General features: G+C 51.3%; 1 protein-coding gene across 8 annotated transcripts in view; it reads right to left on the reverse strand.

Moving 5' to 3' along the window:
* LOC105567774 (tyrosine-protein phosphatase Lar) overlaps positions 1-25,162 on the reverse strand; it is a 419,078-nt gene that overhangs the window by 218,880 nt on the left and 175,036 nt on the right. For 6 of the 8 annotated variants that reach the window (XM_012022901.1, XM_012022895.1, XM_012022899.1 and 3 more), the window contains one exon: positions 22,305-22,443. The exons of the other annotated variants lie outside the window; for them this stretch is intronic. In XM_012022901.1, coding sequence (XP_011878291.1) covers positions 22,305-22,365 — 61 coding nt within the window. In that variant the 5' untranslated portion in view covers positions 22,366-22,443. The remainder of the gene's footprint in view (positions 1-22,304; positions 22,444-25,162) is intronic. 8 annotated transcript variants of the gene reach the window in all.

Consider the following 25,162-nt stretch of genomic DNA (forward strand, 5'->3'; position numbering starts at 1 on the left):
TGTAGGTGGATCTATTCGCGCACGCAGATATACGCTCGCCGCTCGCTCTCCGGATTAATTCGGGTTTCCGTTTTTCCGCAATTATACGGCAGCAAAGAACAAAATTCCCCAGTTCCGAAATCATCCGCGAACGACCCCCAGACAGAGGGAGGAGGCGGTGGTGAGAGGCGGCAGGGCACTCGGCAAACTGGCGATTCACGTGAACCCATCAGGTCCACAACCAAAATGGAAAATTGCTCTTTCGCCGGCATTAATCTTCGTTTGGTTCGACACACGCGGCACACACAAGCCGCAATCGGTATGATCCAGGGTAACCGGTACGGTCGTTCGGAAACGTAATTCTCTCGTCCGGCATCCGATCTCCCTCGCCCGGTCGTCCCCCTTCCGCGCTGCCGCTCTCATTTTCCTCGCGAGGAATTGCCATTATGCTTATACTTACGACGAAGTTTATAGCCCCCCACCCCCCTTTTCGATCGGGCACATCGATGAGGCGGGCGAGGTTCAAGAAGAACGATGGAAAGTCATTTCGGCTTCGTTTCACCCGCTCACCCTTCGCGACCGCACTCTTATCCTCCATCTCCGCTCCGCGAGTCTCTACGTACCCACCCTCTCATTCTTCGGCAGGCATACGTAGCCGTTCCAATGCATATACGTTCGGAATACGTGTCTTGGAAGTAGAGAACGTGGAACTCCATTACACGGGTGGCGAACGAGTTTCTTCGACTCAATCTCGCGCCTTCGCGCTTACGAAGGCGACGGGACCTCCAACGACACCGGTATCGGGGATTAAAGGTGCCGGATATTAGCATACCAAGTGGCAAAACGTACTTCCTTTTACTAACTTTCGAGAGGGTGGCGGAGAGGCACGCCATAGAGGACCGTTTTGTCGGCGAATAGCTTTTTAGCCCGTTATCGTCCTAGGATTTCGCGGCGTCATCCACCGGGCGATCGACGTCAGTTCGAACGGATATAAATTTTATGACGCGTCCCGGCCATGATCAAATTTAATAGTATACCCCCGGCAATCCAGCCGGGGGTAGACCGAGCGCCCAGAGATACGATCGAGAATAATGTCGGCCGACCAATCTCTCGAGAATGTCGCTTTTTCGTTATCGTGCCGATTTCCGGTAGGTGCTGGCTTATTTGAAAGCAATTCGTAACGTAAGATTCCCGACGACGAAACATTCTTTTCAGTTAATCTTAAAGTCTTGAGATCTCGTGAGAAAAAGGAACTAAGAGTCTACAATAAAAAGGTAAAACTAAAGAGCAGTTTTTTTTTTCTTCAAGAAATTTCATTCGCGTATTACCGGAAGACAGTTCAAAGATCATCCGGAGGCGGAAAGATCGAGCCATAGAAGACGTAGCGCGGGTATCGCGCTAAGAAATATCTTCTCCTGAAATTTATAGGTCATCGCAAGTTGTAATGCTGTATACAATTGCCGTGAAACGGACGGAGCGGTATCCCTAAGGCATGCCCGAGTGTCGGACGTGGTTGCCAAGTGGCAACGTTCCTCTCGCCTCCGTGAAACCTCCGGTAAATTCCAACGTCGCTTGTACTGCGAACTTTGCCTCGGCAAACAGTGCGCGCGAGAGCCCCTTTTACGGCCAAAGTCCAGCAAAGTGCACCGCGACTTCGACAGCGGCGGCGGAGTCGCGCGCAACCGGGGGTAAACGGGTCCTGCCCCACCCGAAACGGACGACCAGAAAGACGCCCGCTTCGCGAGCGATAAGCGAACCGTAAGAGAACGGGGGGACGTGTCCTCGGGACAGATTTCACCAGATGACGCCGCTCGTATCGATCACGGCGTGAGATTTTATTTTCGATCGTGTCCTTATTCATCCGGCAGAGCTGGCCCGCCCGTTGTCCGCCGATAAATCAATTCGTCCGACCGAAATCACAGATTCCCTTCGATAACGGCGGTGAGTTGGACTCGGTGCGGTCTGAATTTATCTTCGCCGGAGGGACATTTGTTCCTACGCATTTCAATAAGTTTCAAATATGTATAAAAAAATATATATATATTCGAAAACGTGAGAACTCCCTTTTTCCAATTCACTTACGGCAAATGTCATTTCCTACGTGTATGACACGCGAGGCTTGCAAGATACGAGAGATGTCAGTGTCCTAACGCGTCCGCGTCACCCCGTGTTAATAAGTGTTCCCAAGCGCGCTCATGATCGCCGAAGCGAATATTCGACTGGATGATTGCCGAACGGCGACACTCCTCTCACTCTCTCCGGTGCCGTTGGCCGTATAGAGATTTGGCTTCGACAGCGAGGAATGGGTCTGTTTGCGCGCGGACGGACTCGACCGACGAATGAACGGAGATCGAGGTGGATGCGGTGGTGCGGCGCGGAGGGCGGTGGTGTGCCTGACGCGCCGCGAATCCAACCGAGATAGGTATGGGTACACACATCCGTCTCTCCCGCCGTGAATTTACATACGGGGAAGGGTTGCCAGATTCCAGAACGTTTTTCATCCCCGCCGCCAAATGGCGAGCTCGTGCTTGCCTCGACGTTTACGGTCGGGTCAAACGGGACCGTCCCTCCTCTCCCGGGTACCTCGTGAGAAAGCGAGTGAGGATGAACGAAATAATCATCTAGGGGAAAGAAAAGAGAGGGAGAGAGGAGGGAAATTCCAACCTGATAATTGTCACGGTGCAGAAAAATACGGGGATACTTAGTGCGCGAGCACAGATGCGATTTACGGTAACCACGGTAGGAAGAGTTGCATTCAATTATTGCGGCTGGCTTCGTATGCGCGTGTAATGAGCGCGCAACGACTTTGGAAGATGGAGGAAAAAAAGGGGAGAAAAAGGAAAGACATAGTAACAGAGCAGCAACCGTGACTGAGGCAAGTTTTCAGACTACCGGCAAAGAGCGAAATAGAAGCGGCGCATTAGCGAAAAAGAACGAGGCGATTGCTTTGAAGAAGCCCGGGCTAAAAAGAAGCGGGAACAACCTATTCGGTGAGGGGCGGAGAATGCGGCGGCGGCGGCGGCGGATATTCCGGAAGAGACTTACGGAGCGTCAGTTATTTCCTCGTTGGTCGGATTCAGGGGCGGATTCCGTTGAACTTGTGGGAGGAGGAGAAGGCAAGACAGCGGGCCGAGAGTGTAATAGTGACTGAGAAAGAGACGGGGGAAAGGAGAGAAAGGGAAAGAGCGAGAGAGGGAGAGTGGAAGAGAGGGCAAGTTGCACGGAAAGAAAAAGGAGGGAAGGCGAAAAAGCAAGAGGGAAAAGAAAGAGAAGAATAGCACGAAACTTCCAGCAGTCCCGCCACGCCATTTCGTAGCGCTATCAAAAGCTAGTTTACAAATGCTACCGGCAACAACGGCGATATACTCCTACATTCTCGTTTCGAGTATCTGCAGCTGCGCGCGCGCGTGCATGCAACCCGCACTTAGTGAGCGCCGTGACCATTTTACCTCTACAAGTTTTCACGACGGGCAACCCCCCCCCCCTCCTCGTCCACCCCCGCGGGCTAAGAAAGCACTCTGAAACGACTCGAACGAATGAAGAGGAAGACCTTGTTTTTAAATACTCAGCAATTAGAGCCTCCTCTAACGGCCAAGAATCACCGACTCGCATTCATTGCCGTTACGGTCCTCCTTCCCTAAGGAAACTGTACATTTTCCTTTCTCCCCATCCCCCTCTCCCCTTCCCCTTGCCCGCGATTGTACTCTGTCGGACATAGTCGTCGTTACGCCAGTTCTCTCGCGCACGTTAATTTCATTGCTGACTTTGTATGCGTAGGAAAGTCAGTTTCGCCTGGCGAGAAAAATTCAGAAAATTATTTAAGAGACTGTGAAAGACACGCGTCCAATAATTATCCGATTTGCTCGCTTATAATTTCTACCGTATTAGGCACTTAATTATAGATCAAAGTCAAGTATTAAACGTGGCTCGCGCATAATGATGCGGTACTTTGATCTAAAACGTGCATTCTCGAATTATGTACGTGGTACACCGGCTCGCAATAGCTCGACGTGGAAAGCGAGGGAGAACGTAAAGCTGCAACCGTCTGTTCTAATGTTTATCAGACGCTGTAGGGAAATGCGGTGGCCCAATCCTCCAAAGCAGACAATAATTAATAACAGTCCCCCCTAGCGACGAGGATTGTTCAGCTTTTGCGTTGGACCGTTGCTATTTCAAGTTAGCACCACGAAATTTCTCATTGAACGGCATTCGCGACGGACGATGCAAAATTTAACTCTCCCCAGGACTCGCAAGATGTCCACTGGCTTCGTAAAAATAGGCAGAAATATGTGAGTTGTATTAGCCAGGGCAGACGTTCTCGCGGCAACGAAAAAGATTTTCGAATTAGAAATTGATAAGCAAACACGCTTTATACCGACTAAACGGAGAGACGGATATTTAAAGGGTCTTTCGGACTGAGAATATAAACGTTTAAATCATTTTGACGCTAATGGCGTCATTACACGAGCAAGTTCATAGACAGCGGATATCCGTTCTAACCGATTTGACAAGTTATCGAGGTTACATCGAAAGTAGAATCGCAGGTAGCGATGGCGGATGCGCCTTAATAAGGCGAGCACCGAAATCCGCTTAAAAGTGACAGAAATTGAAACGGCCATGAAACCGAGCACGTGATAGTTTCATTCCGGCGGACTACCGCCGTGCAGTACACACCGCGACAGGCTGTATATGTACGCCCGTGTATAATCCTCTTAGGTTAATTGCTAGGAAGAACGACTCGCGGCGCTTTTCGAATTGGATTCAAGAGCGTGTGCGGTTAGTCCCGGGTCCGGAACCGAAAAGTTTCCAATTCCACGTCGGAAAGCCCCCGGCATGGTATGGTGTGGCATAGCATGGCGTGGTGTGGCGTGGCGCGGCGTGGCGTGGCGTGGCATGCTGCGGCGCGGCGTGGCACGATGGCACCTTACGCGGTATGGCTGTTCGAACACACGACCATGAAACCAGTAATCTACTTTAGCCACGCGAAAGCTTACACTTTTCTTGGTACGCTCGGTATTGGACGTGGCGTTTTCGCAACGCTCTAACAACCAGCCATATCGACCATCCCGAAGAAGAAAGTTCAAACGAAAGAAAACGCGAGACGTATAAAAGATGCTTTCCGGATGATTACCGTAGGAGGAAGCGATGACTGTGAGCGGGCGAGCGAGTGAGACAGAGAGAGAACAGGAGCGAGAACCATGGCACGTAGAGGGGCGAAGCAGAGAGGGTGAATCGTCTCCATTTACCTCAGGATTGTACGAGCGCATAAATTGGCGTAATTTCTCGTGCCGGTTCCGACCGGTCTTCCATCCTTTCTAATCGCGCCGGGCGCCGTAGCCGCCGTGGTTTCTGTTGTAATAACAGCCGGGAGGCACGTCCGCTAGCGAAGCAGCTCTTCAGCGTTTTCTCATAAAGCGCCGGTTAGATTGCCGGTCGTGCGGGGGGTGCTCGCGCGCCAGGTTGCCAGCGAATAAGAGGAGAAAGAGAGAGGAAGGGAGAAGAGGGAAGAAGGGGGAGAAGAAAGGACAGGAGGAAGGAGAGGAGAAAATAGAAAAGAACAGAAGAGAGAAACATGGATGCGAGAGGGTGGCGGGGTGGTGAGGTCGTACAGTAGCGCACAGAGAATCGGGTGCTCGGAGAGTGCGGTGATCGTCGGTCGATGTAACCTTCGGCACGCGATCCGCCGTACGTCGTCAAGTGGCGTGCCGACGTGGAACTCCAGCCGGCTCTCGCCGTTAGCATAGTATGCCGCTGGTTACACACCGACGATGCCTGAGTGCTCACGTGTACCAGGACACCGAGCGCACGCAGACCGTAAAGTCGGTGCGCCATCGTGCGCCTCGTTCGGGAGCTCGGCGGGGTGTCGATTATGAAATGGCTCTCTTCATTACGGCATCGGGCGCGCGCAGACGGCGGGAAAGTCGGTGACAATCTTGCCCGTCGGTTAGCAATTTCGTTTTACGGGCGTAGAGTCAGCCGTTCGAATCTCCAAGGGAATACACCGCCGCGTATATCGGATTTGAAACGAGCGAGAGCTCGGCTGCACGACGGAAAGTCGAGAACAAGTTCAGGTTTGCGTTTATGCCCGGACAACCCACGTCTCGCGGTACTTGTTAATTAGGCTCACCCTGTTTGGCAGGTGCGGGACCTGCTAACGTCAGACGCTTTCGATGCCGCAATTATCGATACCCGAACGCGCTAGCATCTATCGATCGCCGCGCGGGATCGCACCTACAGTCTAAATGGGGTCGATTAATTGAATTGGCTCCTGGCTCGGTTACACGTACCAGTATCTTGTCAATCTTTTATACCGCAAGGTAGTTTGTCGAGACGGCGTTGAAAACAGACATACTGATCGATAACGAAAGCGGCCACAAAAAGGTTGCAGTAAAAAAAGAAACTGAAATGAAAGAAAAATAATCAAGAAGGTATTGAAATAATTTACGAGAGTAACTATAGAAAGCTGCAGGGCAGTCGACTCGTGCAATGACTACGTCTTATATTTCGCACTGAAAAATAGCAAAATTATGGTGACCGAGATTATCCAACACCGATGGACCAAAATACTGGTACTCGTGTGGAAGGCGCGGATATAATATTCTTAAAAAATTTCATGCTTTGCCGGCGTTATATTTCCGAGCCGATTTATGACACTGCTGCCTGTCATCATTATCGTCCGGATTTCACGCTCCGGTTCGACGTCGCATAGACGAATCGGCAGTCCGACCGTCGAATTTGTTACCGGCTCCAGGCCGGGGTGGCGTGGCGCATCTAATAGAAGATCTCATAAAACGCGCATCGTGGATGAATTATTATACATATGTGATTCGGAGAGGGGAACGAGCCCGGCGTGAGTAACGGCCGTATAAATCGTACGCGAGCGCACGCGACACGCCCGGAAAACAATAAAATCTATATTTTAATCTGCGCCAGAATATCCTCGCGACCCACGTCAAAAGAATCCCGCCGCCGCAAGATTGGTGGCGGAAGAGAAAGAAGAGGAAGAAGGGGAGGAAGAGGAGACGCGCGAGAAGGGCAAGGGGGGTCGGAAGTGGCCGTTTGTCACGCTACGGAGATATAAGCAACGCGAGGGATACAAAGGGTAGAAAAAGAAAACTATGAATAAATTTATTGAGTCTTGGATTTCTCAGAGCAGAATAAAGTTAATACGAGAGATTCTAATTACCCTCCCCTTTTCCATAGGTAATTATTCGTATCTAAAATTGCCGGACCACATTTATACCTTCTCGTGAAACGAATCCATCGTGAAAGGTAATCTTAATGGCTGGCTTTTATAGAGCGCGTCTGTGAAAACAAAAAGGGATAGAAGAAATTTCATCATTCGTAGGCTAGATTACTATTATATGCCGTCACTAGAAAAATTAATTGTCGATGGAAGGGGAATTAGCGGGGAGGAGTTGTAGCTCTTCGCTGTAATTGGGAAACGATATCTCGACAATGTCCCGGGAGGAGTAGAGCGCTACTCTCACGCTTCGTCTTTGTCATCGATCGAATCACCGTCATTATCTGCCGTCACGTCTCGCCAATTAAACGGAAGAGGATTACATCATCCTTCAGCAAAACGACACAAGTTCCTGGTGACCGGTCGCCCTGCTCTTCCCCGTCTCTGTTTTTTTCCGAGAAGACGATGGACTCCTATCGTTATAGGTTCAACAATGAATCGCTGAAAGCGGAACTCACGGGAGAAAGAAACGGTGGCGGGAAATGCGATCGTAAGAGTGACGTTGGATTTAATTGGATCAATGGACCTCGGTCGAGCGTATCACGAATACAAACCGCGCGCGGAGGACTCCCGCTTTTGCAATGAACCCGATCGATATACTATGTATACATCGCGCTCCGCCGCCGCGTCCGAGAGCGTTCGTTTGCTATTTCTCTTTTCCTTCATTGAATAAAACAGCCCGCGCCAGTCGTGCCGCGGAGGATAACGAAAACCAATTGATAAGTGTCTGGATGATATTTGACGTCTTATTTTATGCATCATGCGCACGTACGGTTTTTCACTCGACGCAAGAACGATGTATCGAATCGCGTGATTATATTCCGTGCTATTGTTCTCCAATAAGAAAAGGAGAATACGTTATTCCACACACCGTAAGATACTGTTCTTTTTCCGTCCACGTGTAAAAGACGGGGATCGACTCGAAAACTTCACGGTACGCAGCGTACCGTTTAGGAATAAAGCATACATTAGGATTGAACTGTCAACCGCATCGCATCTGATTACTTCTGATTAGATCTGGTTCTGTGAGCGCGCGACAGCTTAATACAGCCGGAGAAGATTAACTCATGGGCGCGTTTGCGAGAGGTATGAGTAATACGTAACTACATAGCGGCGCGCGGTGCGAGCAGTATACATTATAACTGTCCGTACTAGTCCGTAGACTGCCTTATTCTCTGCCACTGTGTGTCCTCCGCCTCGTCGACGGTAGCTTCGCGGTAGCTCAAAGACCCCCGGCAACGGGCCTTTGCGCGTTATACTCGGGTCAACCGCACGCCCCACACACGTCCTCGTACTTGCGGTAACGCCGGTCTACACACGAACGGCACGTAAGGAAACAGAAACCGCAATTTAGTGTCTTAAACGGGGAACCCGGTGTTATCTGGGTAGCATTATGATCATGCGCCTCCGATGAAAGGGACGTGCCCGCGCGAGCGACGCCTCTCGTCTACGTTTATGAGATATCGTTCATCGTTTCGAATTTCGACGGAAGGAAGAAAACGCACGAAAGGGATACGTTTTCACAGGGCGCCTCAAAGACGGCCCGGGGAGCGAAATCTCTGGGCAAACGCTTTCCCACTTGAAGCGCGAGAGAAGAGAGACGAGCCGGGGGAGGGATTGATCTCGCGGCAATTTAGCCAGGAAAATCGAGCGACGGCTCTTAACTGTTTAATTTGGTTTCGGGTAACGCTCGAAAAGTTGAGTGCGGGTAGACGAGGTCCGGACCCAAGGGTGTATCCCGTTCGAGCGTCTTCCTAGACCCTTTTACGTTTAACCTTCGACTATCCGAGATAAATTTGCAGCGGGGAACAGAGATACCTACCTATGTCTCGTTGCAGATATCTCATTTTGCATATTGCTATCGATACCGATGTGTTAGGACACGTTAGCGATAGCGATCAGTGGAGTCGCTGGCTCGTTTATCTTGCGCGCGCGTCTCTGTTTACTTTCGCGATCCTCAGAGAATTAATTTCCAGCTTTATTCCGCGAGGTGCGACGAAATCTCACGGTTCCCTACAAAACTGCAATTAGTTCCAGTACGTGACTCGTCGTCGTCGTCGTCGTCGTCGTCGGCGCGCCCGTAGCCTTCGTTTCGCACACGGAAACGCTGAATCAAGTTTCGCGCGGGCGAGTTAAGTTAGCACTTAATTCGCCGAGTTTCGAGCCTGTGAAACTTCCAGCAGCTGAGACTGGGAGCGAGGAAGATTCGGGAAAGAGGGAAAGACACGTACGAGATGAGCCAGCCGGAGCAAGCGACGACAAAGTACCGCGGAAAGAATCTTGTGATTCTTGAAACGAAAGATTTTCAAGAGATGTTTCACTTTAATATGCAAATTGTATGTGAAATAGACGGGTGGAAATTGCAAATGTGTTTTTCGCGATCAAGCCTCCTTAATAATGCTTTAATTTCCTACAAGTCGCTTTTCAAAGAACTCAAGAGTATCTTAACCTCTGATTAAAACCCCTGTCGAGATAAAATGTTTGAGGAGGAAGAAAAAGAACTATCTAATAAATAAATGTGCGTTTCAGTTTCTATTTGTTTGCGGTCGCGAAGCGCTCAAGTCGAGTAAATGGGCGCAGACCTAATTAATGACAACGGTAGATATCGAGGAGATAGCCATGGAAGAGTGCAGCTAGCACTCTGGCCGAGTTCTTTTATCGTCGAAAAGGTGGAAATAGCGCGCTTTCGACCCCGGGCTCGCCCAGACAAAAGGGGGAAAAAAATAACGCGCTGTTAAAGCTCGCGATAAACTCCTCGGTAGGAAAGAACGGTAGGAATGGGCGGGAACGGACTTGAGACAATGTAGATCGGTTGTTAAGATACGGGCGAGGGAGGGCCGGTCCATCGGGCGGGGGCGCGAGAGGGAAGTATCGAAACGCGGAGGTGAAAGTCACGGCAGCGGAAACGGACCGTAAGGGTCAGCCGCGCGCAAAAGCCGGGGCGAAAATCGAGGCGTAACTTTCCACGGGGTGGATTTCTTTTGCCGCGGATTCCATGCGGATAAGCCGGAGTTTTATGGCCGAGTTGTCGAAGAATTCCGGAATACAATGAGCCCTCTCCGTGGAACTCGCGCGACAACGCCAACTCCGGATCCGCAGGGGCGTTTCAGAATATCCGAGCTTTCGGTTCTCCTGTCGAGTGCGCGACGGCGAGAGAAAGGAGATACTGGCTGGGAAAAACGTATGACAAAGTTGCGGCTTAGAATAACTCGGGTCCAGCTCCCATTGACGTGTCCCACCGCCTGTCGCCGATTAAATATGACCGCCAGCGACAGGGGAGCGCGTCTCTATTGCGGCGACGGCGGCGGCGTTGACCCGTGGAGACCAACGTTGGAAGAAATGTCGCTGCCGGACACGGGATGCGCCGCATCCCGCGAACGCAAGCGCGCGTGCAACGATAACGACGCCGAGGTATCTGGGCGATGCTTTTCAGAGAAAGATTGCAGGAAATGCGATTGCGAAACTCTTTAAAAGGGCGTCGACGTAAAAATAGTATCTGGGTGCGCGCGCGTAAGGCGAGCGCGCGAGAGCGGCGGGCCGTGAAGCGCGGATAACCGAAAGCTCCCTTTGAATGATCACTCTCGGCGGATGCGCTTTTAAGCTTTGCGACTCTGCCCGTACTTTCCGCGGCACGAACACGCGCGGGCGAGGTAAACTTTGGTTTATTTAGGACCTCGATACGAAATCCGCGGGAAATCGCGGGTACGTGAGGTAGCGTCTGAGGGCGAAGAGACGACCCAAATTAATTTTTGTGCCCGCGTACATGTGATACGGATTGTGCCCAAAACACATTTTTCAAACGAAACTTTATTAAACTGCGTGTCAAAAACTCCACAGATTGTAACCGTGCACGTCCGCGTACGACTCTTTTTCAGCCCGTTAATATTTCCCCGCTGCGTGACGCACTGTATCACGTTGCTCATTACGGTATAGTTTTCTATGTTGCTCGCGAGAATATTTACAGAACGCGTAGAATTTATCGCATGGGGGGGGGGGAAGCGTAATATTTGCAGAGCTAAGATTACATTTAACAAGACATTCTCAAACATAGATATTTGTACCTTTATATCGCATTTGTAAAACAAGAGTTTATTAAAGACGCGCAGTGCATTATTTCCACGTCAACCTTTCAAAACACATTTCTCTTTTCAATTGGCGCAGTCCCCGTATTTAAAACTTTCTTATATTCTTAATAACTCACGGGGCATTTTACATTTGACTTTTCTCTCGACATAAGTATGCTATTGGAAAAAGTTGATTGAGAAAATCATCGACACTGCGAGACGTAGAAAAGAGTGTTCCGAAGTCATGATACAAGGATACCGCGGATAAAGTTTCAAATAGTACGGCACGCTATTTCATGCGCCATTGCGACGAATCGCGGATTCTATTCCATCCACATATTGCTTGCCATATAAGTTGGGACCGAGAACCCCCGTGTCACGACGGGGAAAGAAGTATTTGCGGAGGTGATCCGACACTGCGACGCACGACGTGGAGTAACACGCGTTGTATAGGCGTTCGAAAGTTTGCGCCTCCGGAGAGCATAGCCGAGGACCGAGAAGGCGGAGAAAAGAGCCGCGTGAAAAATAGTTGACGCAAAATTGAAAGTGCGGAACGCGAAACACGCGGGGCCGGCGCGCGGCCGCCACCGCCGGCGGCAAAGATGTTCTCCAATGGAAAAACCGGTGGGAAGGTGGGAAATGAGAAGAGGTAGATCGGACGGCGGCGCGGGGGAGGAGGGCTCGATCGGGACTTTCGTTTTATGCAAACGCGAGCGGAAACCCCACTTGTAGCCGTCGATTTTTCAAAGACCATCTCGTGCACGCGCTACATACCCCGCCCGCATACCCTCATATACGCTCGCGCGGGCGCGCGCGCGCGTAAATCGATGCCGGTGGATCGCAAAAGCTCTGGAAGCCCGCGTCCTTCTTCCGGGATGTCGATCGCGCTTCGCATACCGCCCGCTGGTTATCTGTACTTATATTGGGAAACTTTATTCCCGTATTTTCGCGGAAGCGCGATACCGATGACGTTATCGATGCCGCCGATTCGGGCACGGCGAGGTGAACCGATCCCCGATAAGAACGCAATCAGCTCGATTTCCAAATATATTTATTCGCGAGTTTGCTATCCGATCGCCAGCGCGGAATATCGCGGCCCGCGTGCCCGTCCGTGTTTTCGCGCCCCGAAAAGGGGATTCTGGTCGCGGCGTTGCGGCGATCTCGGTACCGTTGACACGCAGCGAACCGCGGCTCTTTCGGTTAATTACCCGAGTTTCAAGAGCTGACGAGCACGCACATGGCAGATAGAGTGGTCGTTGTCGCGCCTCGATCAGCCGAAGCGATCGATCCCCCCGCATTTTTCCCCCCCTCGCTAATGACCGCGTCGCATTCCGTCTCTTCTTTTTTCTCGCGAGAGTCGCATGCGCGTACCGATAAGGTCAGATAGCGCGCGGACGTTCGCGTTAGAATGGCGAAAGGGCTGGCGGGGCGGACGACGGTGTTTTTACCGAGGAAATTACCGCGATATTATTCCGGCCGGTAAGGAGGTACGGTTATTACGGCGGTTATTGCAAATTATGGTGCTACTATACGGGGTGTCCCAGGAAGAAAGATCAATATTCTGGGAGGTGATAGTATCGGTCATTTTAAGCAAAAATGTTCATGTGAATATACGTCCTATTTCCCACTGTTTCCGAGACGGAGCTATTTGAATGTACAGTTGCAAAATTACCTTGCAAATACCGTTATTTTAGAAGATGGTACGGCAGGATAAAATTACGTGGAATTTCTTCTAAATGCATTACCAGAACAACTAAAAGACGTTCCTTTGGCTGCACGGCGTGTTATGTACTTTCAGTATGACGGAGCTCCTCCTCATACGTCACTTTCCCTAATCGGTGGATTGGTCGTGGTAGCGCCATTAATTGGCCACCATGATCTCTAGATCTAACCCCATTGGATTTTTGTTTATGGGGTTGGATGAAGAGTTAAGTGTACAGAAAAAAAGTGAACACATGAGACATTCAAGTAGCTTTATCTCGGAAAGAGCGGAGAATGGGGCATATATTCATATGAACATTTTTGCTTAAAATGACCGATACTATCACCTCCTAGAATATTGACCTTTCCTCCTGGGACACTCTGTATACGTGGAGCGCCGGCGCTCTCTCACGCTCGCGGGCGATACGGCTCGACGGTGCGCACATCGGTCTCCCTCTTCCTCTCCTCCGCTCTGTATAAAGACTCCTTGTATAATCGATAAGTAATGTCCCGTAATCGTACGTGCGGTTAATGGCCAGATTTAAAAGGTACGCGATACCGCGGCGACTTCGGCGCGAGTTCGTCGCCGTTAATGGGGGACCCGGCGGCCGCCCTTCCTCCCGCCCTACGACACGACGGCGGGCGATCAGCATAGGCTGGCTGGCACGGCGCGGTGTTTCGTTTTTCAAATGGCTACATCGGCTTCGCATTAGCGAGCTGTCGGGCGTGCAAGCTCGTTGCAAGCTCGGTCGGTTGCGTGGCACGTGAATAGGGAAATAGCTTCACACAAGGGCTTTCGCTAAAAATGTTTCACGCCCGCCAGCCCGCGCGATATATCCATCGTTTGATATTGTTTATGAATGACCCTTTTTCATCCCGCTGCAGCGCCGATCCAATCAGGCAATCGTTTGATGCGCATGTCAAAGATGATCTCTTGTGGATTTTTAGAGAATTGCTCGCGCCTATTAACGGTGAATGCATTAGGGTGCAAAACGATCGAGTATTCCGTATTACGTAAAATGAAACGGAGGAGGAAGGGAACGAGCACCTTGCTCATAACGAAACGATGCCGTTGATGTAGCAGTTATTACTATTTTGCAAAACCTGAAGGCTTCTCGTGTCAAGCGTACAGGTACGTGTCTCGGATTTCTATCAATAAGTAATAAAAGCACCCGACGACTCCCATTTACGCGACACAAAGCACGCACAGCGCTTGATGTGATTTTTCGGACTTTTTATTTCTTCGCTTTCATCGCCTCCTTTCACGACGATAACATTCCCCCGGCCTTACTCTCGAAAAATGGCGGTACCTCGCGGAAGGCAGCGATCCATCATAAATTTAATATTCGAAATTTCACGAATGTTCCGCGCGCTTTGGGGGCCATTCGTTTCCGGCAGCGATATAAATCTGTCCGATAATGTACTAGGAAATGCAGTTAGTGAAGCCGAAAGTCACATAGCTTTCGCGGATACGTGGTTTAACGGTAAAAAAAACGCGGAGAAAAACGCGGGAATAATAGGTCCCGCATTCGCGTATAAAAATGGCGAGATTACATTTTGTTCATATTTTGTATTTTGCGCGCGAGCAGTATAAATATATCGTATCTTTGATATTTGACTCGCTCCTCTCTATTCTCTCGCGCTCCCGCGACTCCCGGCTCCCGCCGCAGCGTAGCGCGAAAGCGGCGCTGCAACGGCGACAAAGCCAAGTTACGAACGGAATGAATAATCGCGCGGAGCATTTAATAAATCAAAATGTCAAGATAGAAATTGTTCGGTGATTCCGCGCGCGCAGATTAGCCGTAATTTTGGAAGCGAGAGACTGCGCGTGTTTTCCGTCCGACGCGCGGGCGCGCCGCGAGTCCTCTACGTAAGTAGATTATGCATTCGTTCCGCGAATGTTATTATCCTTTGATTAGGCGCCTCGCTGCAAACCAATCTCGCACACAATTCGTAGAAATACAGACAGCGTAGCTCGCGAAGCAGCGCCCCGGCGCGCGCGATGCCCGCCCGCCCCGTAAATGTTTTCGCGATCGTTACCGCGGTGATGCCCGTATTTTGCAACGTTCCGGTGATCCGACGTGAAACGCACGGATGGAGACGCGGGCGTTTACCCGCGTTCCCTGCAATTCAAATTCGCATTCTGTCCGTAAATTCGGTCGACGTCCATGTTAACCGCGTGTAACGCGTGCCTTATACAAAAGCGGGGTGAAAGGTGTGCTCCACCGATTTTTACGAAAAGCGGATTTTTATCTCTCGCTCACTACGCTGCTCCCCCCCCCCCCCTATTCATGGATACTCTTCGGTTTTTGGAAAAGCTCCGCGAGGCTTTAGAAAGATGATATCGTATTGTGCAGCGCGGAATTACAAATTAATAAAATTCCCCGAATGCACGATTTAGCAATTTCCGCGATTTTTGTTTTCGAAAAATATTGTAACAATGTAATATTTTGCACACGTAAAACGAGAAGTAAAAATAACTATTACGTTTAACACAGTTACGATAGAAAAATTGTGACGAAATTTTCGGCAACGAAAATAAGGATATTTGATTCTCCCCTTGCGGCACGAGTAACGTAACTGCTATTAATGGATCGCTTCCTATTTTACAGCTTTTATACGTACCAGATATTCCGTGTGTTCTATTTCCGACGGTATATACGCGTGCTCGCCGAAAATGCAATCTAGCCAAAAATATCAAAACGTACTTTTCGACTATTTATGTATCAAAATTTTGAAAAAGATAATATCCAGCGATGATATTAAAGGGATATTTTTCCGGGATGATATGCCGGGAAATTTCTGCGCGCATCATGGTGGTTTTGTATTAATAACGGGATAAAAAGAAAGACGACGCGCGAGCACGGTGATTTAAAAAGCGGCGCCGGACTTGCACGGGCGACCAAAAGGTCTTGGAGCTAAAGGCTCGTGGCTTAATTCACACAGAATGGTTAATTACATTAACTAACTTTTGCGGCAGTGCTCTCTCCAACGTCACCCCTAATCCGAGACAGCGGTTTGTCTCTGCTTTCTGCAACGAAATGAGAAACTCCTCGCCGCAGCCGAGCGAGGACGTCGCAACTCTCAGTCTGGCAATTAACACGAGCGATTTTTTCGCATTACGCGCGGGTAATTATCATCTGCATTTCAATGCGCGGCATTAAACGCGGCCGCAGTCGATGCATCAACGCGAGCGAAAAGTTTGCTCGATTAATTAACGCTGAATACAATGGCGGGCATCGTTGTCCGCTACATTATTCGACGCCAGCCGTATTATCGTGCTCTATAGTGTATAAATAACATTTGCCAGCAAAGGTAAATTTCAAGGCTTTTGAAGTTCAAACTATCAAAGTACCATACGGAATCTGCATTTGATGTTTTAATATTCCATTATTAAAATGTACATTTAATTTTCGCTGTTGAAAAAATATTTTTCAAATATATGTATTTCCGTTATGTAAATTTCTGTGGATAGCCCTTTATTTCATCGGCTAAAAGGACTCGCGGGCGGTAGCTGCTGCTTTTTATTTGCGCGTCTTAAGAGCGAGCGGTTTCTATCGTGGCGCGAGTTCGTTTCGGAATGCGTGCGTAACCACCACCGGCGTCGGGAACAGCGCGTCGAACACCGTAAAAGTTGGCCCCCGCGATCGTGCGAGTTCGCTGCCGCGAGACGACAGAATCAGTTTAGCCCGCAAACGAAGCTCCGTCGGTCGCGGCGACTAATCCTAAATCCGCAAGTAAGTTCACGCCGGGGGTGTAAACCCGAGAATGTTGCGGCTAAGCAACGGCGCCGCGCCACCCTCCGTACGATGCCTTGCGGCTTTGGGGGAGGTGAGAGGTGTGGGTTTCCCACAGGGGGTTTATCCTGACGATTCGTTCGATACAAAAGAGGGTTGGGTTCGTTACGACGGGACAGGCCGTATCGAGCGCGACGGGAAAACGCGAAAAATCGCGGCGAGATGCGAAAAAAGGGGGGGGGGGAGCGAGACTGCGAGAGAGAGAAAGGGGTTGACGAAATGTGCAATGACCGCGCTCCTCTCGAACGACAATCGCGCGAGAGAGCTCCGGCTCCCGAGAGTTCTTACGAAATGGCCGGAGTAAACTTTTTTACTTCATCATCCGGCCATTCTGCGAGCTACTTCGGCGTGCTTGCACGCGTTGCGGTCACAGGTACGCGAATGCACAAGGTGCAGCACGCGAGCACGGGAGTGTGTACGTATGCGATCGAAGTAACCCAGACATAGGTCTCGTTTCCACGCCGACGTCGCGCGACTTTCTTCGGGGCGGACTGGTCGCATGTGAGCGACATACTTCTTTCACCCCTCTCGTGCCTGCGCCCCGCGGCTAATTACATAAGTACATCGTACCGAGATACCACTGTGACCTCCCCTCCCCCCCGTCACTCTGAGAGTCTCTCTTCGTGAGTAGCAACGGAGCAGAAATGTGCCGATAGTTGTCGAGAAAACGCTGTGAGAGAGCACGACGGAGATCGGTCGATTTTGGTTTCCCAAATTGCCCGTTGCGTTGGGAGCTCGGTGGTGTGGAAAGCGGCGGATAAGGGCGGGCGATAACCGGCGCGGGGTGCCGCGCTCCCCTGGGAACGCGTTTATTCCATATGTACAAAGAGGAGAGCGGCACATGAAACGGCGGATACAGGAAAAAAACCCCCCGGCAAACCGGCAGAACGAAATGGCATCGCGGCGCGACGGCACGCGCAAGCGGCTGTCAGTCGTCATTACGCGTCGTACTCGATTTTTTGACCGCGTTTTTCCCCGACGCGGTTCTTCGGCCGCGGCCGTGCCGGGCCCTTTGAAAAGTTCCGGCGTCCACTCTGTCAATTACCGATAAAAATGGCGACAGGTTGCCGCGGCACCAGCGACAGGTCGGAACCGAAACCCCGCGGGCAGGGGGTCGCGAGAATGTAAATTATCACGTCTGGCCGGAAGATAAATAACACGCGGGCCTCACCCGGTCCAAAAACGCGGCGGTCATTTTGCCTGGTCCGCAACGACGGGGGAGGGAAAAAAGGAAGGACAGGTGATCTCGCAAAGGGACAACCTGCGCGTTATCTAACTGCAGAAATCCGTTCAGCTCTTCTATACATCCCATTTGTGTAAGGTGATACGATTTTTTTTGCGTGCGCGTGCTATGAATTCCTCCCCCCTCCCCGTTTTAGTGAATACCCCGTGATATTTGAGAGATTTCTTCCTTTACCCGAGTCGAAATGTTGGTACTATTTTGATACTTTTAGAGATAATTTACACCGAATCTTTAATTCTAAAAATTTACTTTAGCTCCTACTTAAAAGGACCTACTTTAACGCTAAATTGGCAAAAGTAGAAATTTCCGACACTATCAGTTTGAAACTAGGAGTAAATTTTGTACTTGCAGTTTGATCTTTTACTATCTCAGGTCCTACTATATAATAGAATTAAAGGTTCAACATAGGTCCAAAATTTCGCTTCGGGCCGAAATACTTTTGTAAGTCGCCCCCGATATCTCGCGCGGTTTCCCTCCCCCGAACGCACAATTCCTCCGGTTATCTCAATCGTAATGGCGGTGTATTATGACGGCGGGTCTAACCAGATTCGTCGAGAGATATGATTACGGTAGAAACGAGTTTTTCTTCGCTTGACATGCCGATGAAATATGATCACGGCAACCGACATTCGCAGGGGGAGGTTGGCACGGGGCGGGGGCGTAGGGGGTGTAGGTGTACCTATACTAAGCGCCGTCGTTCAGCGTGCATAATGTATCATAAAATCCGGCGGGGTTATTTTTCGGGGAAACAACGACGGTAGCTCGACCGTTTCTATCGCGTTCGGTTAGGAGAACCGAGATATTTAGCCGTAGATTTTCTCCATGCGCGTGTGGTAAACAAAAATGGACGATTGCGCCCGCGATATATATTTTTCTTTACTACGCCGAGTTAATCGTACGACGGCTCTTAATCCGTATTACGGAGGGATACGTGATTGACTGTTACAAATGTTCCGTTGCATCAATTTCCCGTCTCCCCCTTTTCAGTTGCGATCTCTCCGAGCCTGCGGTTGATGTTCCGTCAAGACAGAAGCGTCGAGATTGCGGTATCTTTTTGAGCAAGGCGCGATCTCAAAAATCGGAAAAAACGCTTCTTCGCGCGACGAGGAGACTTCAATCCGGCGCGCCGATGGCTCATCACGAAATACTATTGCTGTAAGTGAGTTGATTTGGAAATTCGTCGGACTATTTTCTGGATGTTTCCGAGGCAGCCACCGGCTCGACGCTCTCTTTATGGCGTCGAAAAATCTATTTACCGTTTGCGTCGCTCGCTTTTGGTTGTCGTGCCGAGGTCGAGCCGTGGAGAATCCATTTTGCAGCGTGACGTAGAAAAGCGGGACGTTGACGTGCCGCGCGACCGAGGGAACGATAGCGGGAGAACGAGAGGACAAAGATGAAAGGAGACAGCCAGAAATGAAGGAAAGAATGGGCTATGCTGCGCGCCTGTATCTCTAGGTGTTTGCATGCGTGTGTGTGTGTGTGTATGTGCATTACAAAAGATATAAACTAGGTATATGAAGCGCGCTACGTCGAGCAAGAAGTGACACATAATTTGGAAATATTCGCTAGCTAGGCCAATCACGTGAATTACCGAGAGTGGCTGTCGTTATTCGAATTAGCGGCATTTTTCGCAAACCGTAGCAAAGTCGGCGCCGACGTCTGTGTAACGCGCACTGGAGATCACGACGACCCTCCGATTCGAAAAATACGGGAAAACACGAGCAGTCTTTCGCGAGAGCGAAGGGGACGGCGGGAAAGAAAGTAAATAAAAAAAAAGACACAATCTTGATAGAGAGCCGCGCTCGTGTCCTCTTAGCCCGCGAGGAAGACGCTCCTTTCTCACTCCACGAAAACGTCACCACACGGACAGGCGAGCCTCCGAGGAAATCTTCGCAGTCGACCCGGGCTGTTTCCTTTTCCTCGAGTTAGACGGGACGGACGGGACGTATCTGCATTAACTATGGATTTCACCCATCCCATTGCTATCGCGCGCGGCCCGTCCTCCCGGCTTCGATCGTCCCTCTCTCACCTTTTCCCACCTCGCGCGAGACTTCTTCGATCCTTTTTTTTCGTCGCCCTCCTGCCGCCGTCACGAGGAGCGGAGAGCGCCAATTTTCTGTACTCGATCCGACCGAGGCGGGAGGCGCGGGCGACCGGCGCGTTGCACGAATTAAAAAAAAGGGGGAGAGGAGGTTGAGGGTTAGAAGACAAAAAGCGCGCCCGCGGATTTCCCCTGCGTGTTACCTGAATGCGATCGGCGGCGCACGACGGTTGTCGGGTAGAGTTGCGAAAAACAGAACTATTGAATTCAAATCGGCATCTCCGCTGGGGAAAATGATTCGTTCCGCGCTGATCCGCTGATTCCGGCTAACCCGTCGCTCGTTACTAATGGAACGCCAGTTCCGCCACGTTACAGGCAGCGCTTCGTTTTTCTGAAAGAGAACTGATATTTCGATTCGCCCCCCCCCCTTTCTCCGCGATCGTTAACTCGATCGCGGGCGTTTTTGTCGGGGGAAACCTTTTAAAGCGTAGCCTCGCGGCGACCTTTCAATTACACCTACTACTTACCGTTGCCGCATTGACCCGGCAACAACGGGCGCGCGTTTTACACATCACGCTGATATGACATTATCGTTTCCCATCGCTGAAACTCGCAAAGCATTCAAATCCGGCGAGAGCTTTCCGACAGCCGAATTAGGATTACGTCGCGACGTAATTAATTGACTGAAATGCCGGGGATGTATCATCGTCATTACGGAGTCAGCGTAAAGCTCGCCGGATTACCGACTGCGGCGACAGATTACCGCCGTAATGATCGCGGCAGCCCAGCACTGTGCTCCCGATCGTCCGGCCCTAAATAGATGTTTATTAACGTTGCGACGACAAGAAAGACGTGATCATGGTGTTCGTGCTTCGCTAACGAGGCCTTTCGAATCCGCGAAGCGGGCCCGCGGGGCGTCGCCCCGTCGGTCGAGTTTAACGTAAAGCGGTCTTAGTGTCCGTGTACACTCGGACGGCGTCTCCTGGATCGAGCTCGGGCACCGACGACTTGGTCACTTCCGTAAAAGTCCAAGCGAATCGCACGCGAGCACGCGAGCGATCTCTCTCTGTATTTTCGACGTGAGATCGCGAGCGCCCGATAACCGCGGACTCTCGACGAGCCGCGCTCGCATATTTTAATCGCGAGGTGTCGGCCTAAGCCGGGGCGACGCTGACACGTGTTCGCGGTGCGACACGCACGCAATTCAACGCGCGATGCGTGCGCTGCTCGTCATTTAGCCGCCGAGAGCCGCTCCCTGTTACGAGGCGCGCGCATTATTGCCCGTCTCTCCGCGGACGAGTCAGCCGGGCTCTTTCAAAGCCCCGACCTTAGGGAGCGGCAGTCACGGCCGGCGGCGTTTTCGTCCTTCTCGTCTCACGCATTCGACACCCGCGACGCGTATATTTCGCTGGTCCGTTTCTCCCTTTCCCGCATTTCCGCGAGCGTCCTTCGAGCGCACGTATCGCATCTCGAAGAGGAGAATGGTTTACGCGCGCGCTGTCGTCTCGTCCTTTTCTCCTTTCTCGCACGCGAATCATACAGCGCCGAGAGTCTCTTTGCACTTGCGCGCGATTGCAACGAGATTACTGCGAGCCACGACTAATCTCGCGAGACGATTGCGCGCACGGAGTGGAGAGAGAGAGAGACCGAGTCGTTCTCCCGGCAAAAATATCGCAACGCGTCCGCACGAAAAAAATTTTAATTTTTACAAGCGCCGCGATGCGCGCGATAAATTTTCCGCACGCGTCATCGATCGAAAGCGATAGCGGCCGGCAGCGTATCGCGGCGTCGTAGCTAATAAGTAAACCGTAATAAATTACGAAGATCCCAGGGACGCTCGTTCGTGCGAGGGGATTATCTCGTCCCGTTTAAATAACGCGGCGTACGCTCGAGCGGACGACGCGGAGCGTATCGGCGCTTTCGATCTAGTTTCGCGACGCATGCGACTCCGACTCTCTCTCTTTTATACGCGCGATCGAACGCGAGATACGCGCGTGGAAAAGTGGCGCGTCGCTCTCGGCTCTCTCGGTAGATTTCGAGAGTCCTAGAAGTGCGCGCAACAGACGACGGACAGACGACGCACAACTGGCCCGCACACACAACCGCGGTTTTTCCCGCGGCCATTGTCCTCGCCAATGTCCATCCAAGCGTCCATCGCGGAGCGGAGAGCTGTGTCCGTGGCCCGCGAGAGTCTAATTTAAACACTAGCATTTGTCGTTGATCTTGTGTTACTCACCGGTATTCTGCGCGATAATCGGGTCAATCGCCAGCAACACGACGAGGAAGATAGGAGTCATATTGACCACCTTCTTTCCCGTCCTCCCTCGATCACCCGTGATCACTGCACACTTAACACCACCGTCGCAGCGTGCCACCTATGAAAAGATAAACCACCCTCGTCAGAAACATACCACCTTCAGCACTGTGAGGGGAAGAGGGCGAACAGGGACGACGAGATACGTCTTCCTGACGAAGACGTCGTTGCGGGGCGAACCTCGATACTCTTCTCCCTCGTCGCACACACAGGCGCCGCGGGGAGAAGAACTCCTTCCGGGGGGGGGAGGGGAGAAAGGGAATCGGACACGTTGAATTCTCGAGCAGTACAACGCGGATAATCGGCGGGGTAAGCGGGATTTGAGCTGCGCGTAAAAAAATACTTGTCTCTGATGCGTTTATGGTGTCTGGACTGTACAAAACGACGGAAGGACGCGAGAGTGCTTATTCAGCGGCCGTCGAGAAAAAGTATCGACACACGCCATTTAACACTTTCTCTCTTTCTCTCCCTTTCTCTGTCCCACACAATAAAATATCCCACGAGTATATCGAAAAGCGTCGGCGTCGACGTTAAGGGAGAAAGAAGCGCGCGTTTCCCTCCGAGCCGGTCGCTGACATCGCAATAATGGCTGCGATCGTTGTGCCACTTTGTCGCAGCATACACTCTCTTTCGCGTGCGACAACTATTTACATTCTTTTCACCGTCGCCGCCGCGCCCGCGTTCCCTCCTGCCGATTTAATAGATGGATCAGTTTTGGAAGGGCGTCACGTCTAGACTTGGCCTCCGAAAGACGGATGTCGCGACGTATTTCCCTCAGGAGGTAGAAAGTATCCCTCCCTTTTGTTTCCCCTCCGATCTTCTCCGTGTCCGCCGAGTCACCCCCGGCCGTCCGTCCTCCTCGCGTCGTCGTCTCCACTCGCGACAGCTGCTAATAAGCCACACGCGGCGTCGGCTAGTTCAGAGATCCGCGCTTCGACGGTGCGAACGATTATCGGCCACCTAATCCGACTCGCCTCTGCCGTTCTTCCTCCGTTGACTTTCAGAAATCCCGCATTCTTGACTGCGGGCCCTATCTCGCGGCGATTATCTCGACTCTTTCTTCCTGTGATTCCACGACCATCCCATATTTTTCGCGCGTCCCACGCTCCAAGCCGAGAGCCCTCACGACAAAGCTGCCGCCGAGCTTTGCCGCGCGAGACGTTGACCCTAGACCCGGCGCTGGCCACGGCTCCGGCTCGCGTTACATCCTCCAGGTAACTGAGTGTAATTGTTCTCCTCTGCTTTCCCGCGGCTTCCACCCAGCGAATAGACCCTTCATCTTCCACTCTGTGCTCCTGGTCCTCGCGTTGTGCTCGCTCGTATCTTTTGATTTCTCAATCAGGGAACGTGTATAACGTAATTCCGTTGACGCCGAAAGTCCGCTAACTGGAATAGATGGTTTTTGGATGAGACCGCTAATGCGCCGCGGTCCTTTCCCGCGCGAGACGTTGAGAAACGTAGAGCGAGCTCTTTTGACTTTCACCGGGGAAATGCGAATTATCCGTCTCGTTTGGCGATCGAGCGGTACCCGGCGGTAGGTCGGACAGAGAAAACCTGCGAGAGAAAGAAACGAGACGGAGGGTTTACGATTAACAGCGGCTCGCGTGATGATATTATACGGCGGTTTTAGAGCTCTCGGTTCGTTGCACTCATGACTACGGGCTCCTTCGGATCTTGTTTCGCGCTACCTCCCTCGCCGCACGCGACGTTACAGTCTCACCATCCGATCGTTGCGGATGTACTTTCCACGGTGTTTTCCGCTGCATTTGTATTCTCTTTCGGCGAGTTTTTCGTTGCACTTTTCGCCTCTTGTCTTCAACACCGCTGTGCTTAAAACAAGAGCTCGCGCTGTCGACGGCAGCTTAATCCAATTTCTCCGCGAATTTGCGAGCGCTCGCGTCCCTGAGCGTCCTTCCCATATTTCTTTTGTTCGGTATTTTTCGGGCTGCACCACGTGAATTTTCACCAGCAACAGACCTCTCGGCGGCTACCTGCACACATCTGCGTATCTGTCTCTGCGCACAGCAGTAAAACTCTAGATAATGCCGTGTGTTTCGTGTGCGTTTTTCTTTTTTGTGCAAAAGGCGAAAATCAGTCCTCCTCGGGGAAGTCCGTCTTCGTAGAAGCTTCACGGTTTCCGGTAACGCGGGGAAGGGCTCGGGCGAACGCGATCCTCGAATTCCTATCGCGTACTCTCGCGACTCAATTATAAATTACTCCGGCGAGCGTATGAGACCCTGCGTTAAGGGTAGTTTTCTGAACGCGCGCTGCGGCCTGACTGACTCACCCCCATGCCCCCCGACGACACCCCCTACCCTGCTCGTCCACCACCGACATTCCTGACGCAGGCGCGCCGCCCCTCCTGGCCTCGAGATTGCCGTATGTACATGTACGAATTCGCGCCAGACCAGATTTTACGACGATCGGGAGGTGCTCCTGGCTCTTCCTCTTTCTCTTGTTCTTTTTCTCACTGGACTGAAGTTGTGAGTTACGAGCGAGTTTATGCGTTATAAGATGTCGGGACGTAAGCTACGGCAGGATCCGTCGATATGTTTCTCCGCGGCGCTTCTGATCAAAAAAGGGTTTCAGCCCATCTAGTGATATTTTTACGGTAGTGAAAAAAATTAATAATTTCCGTTTAAAGTGCGTGGCGTCGAAACGACTCAGTGTTTTCTTCAAAATTAATCGTAAATCATCATGGATCGCTAGTGGCACTGTTACGCGAAAGAGAGAGAGAGAGAGAGAGAGAGAGAGAGAGAGAGAGAGAGAGAGAGAGGAGG

Source organism: Vollenhovia emeryi, unplaced genomic scaffold (assembly GCF_000949405.1).
Source record: "Vollenhovia emeryi isolate VEMERY1.0 unplaced genomic scaffold, V.emery_V1.0 DF939134.1, whole genome shotgun sequence".
Taxonomy (NCBI): Eukaryota; Metazoa; Arthropoda; class Insecta; order Hymenoptera; family Formicidae; genus Vollenhovia; species Vollenhovia emeryi.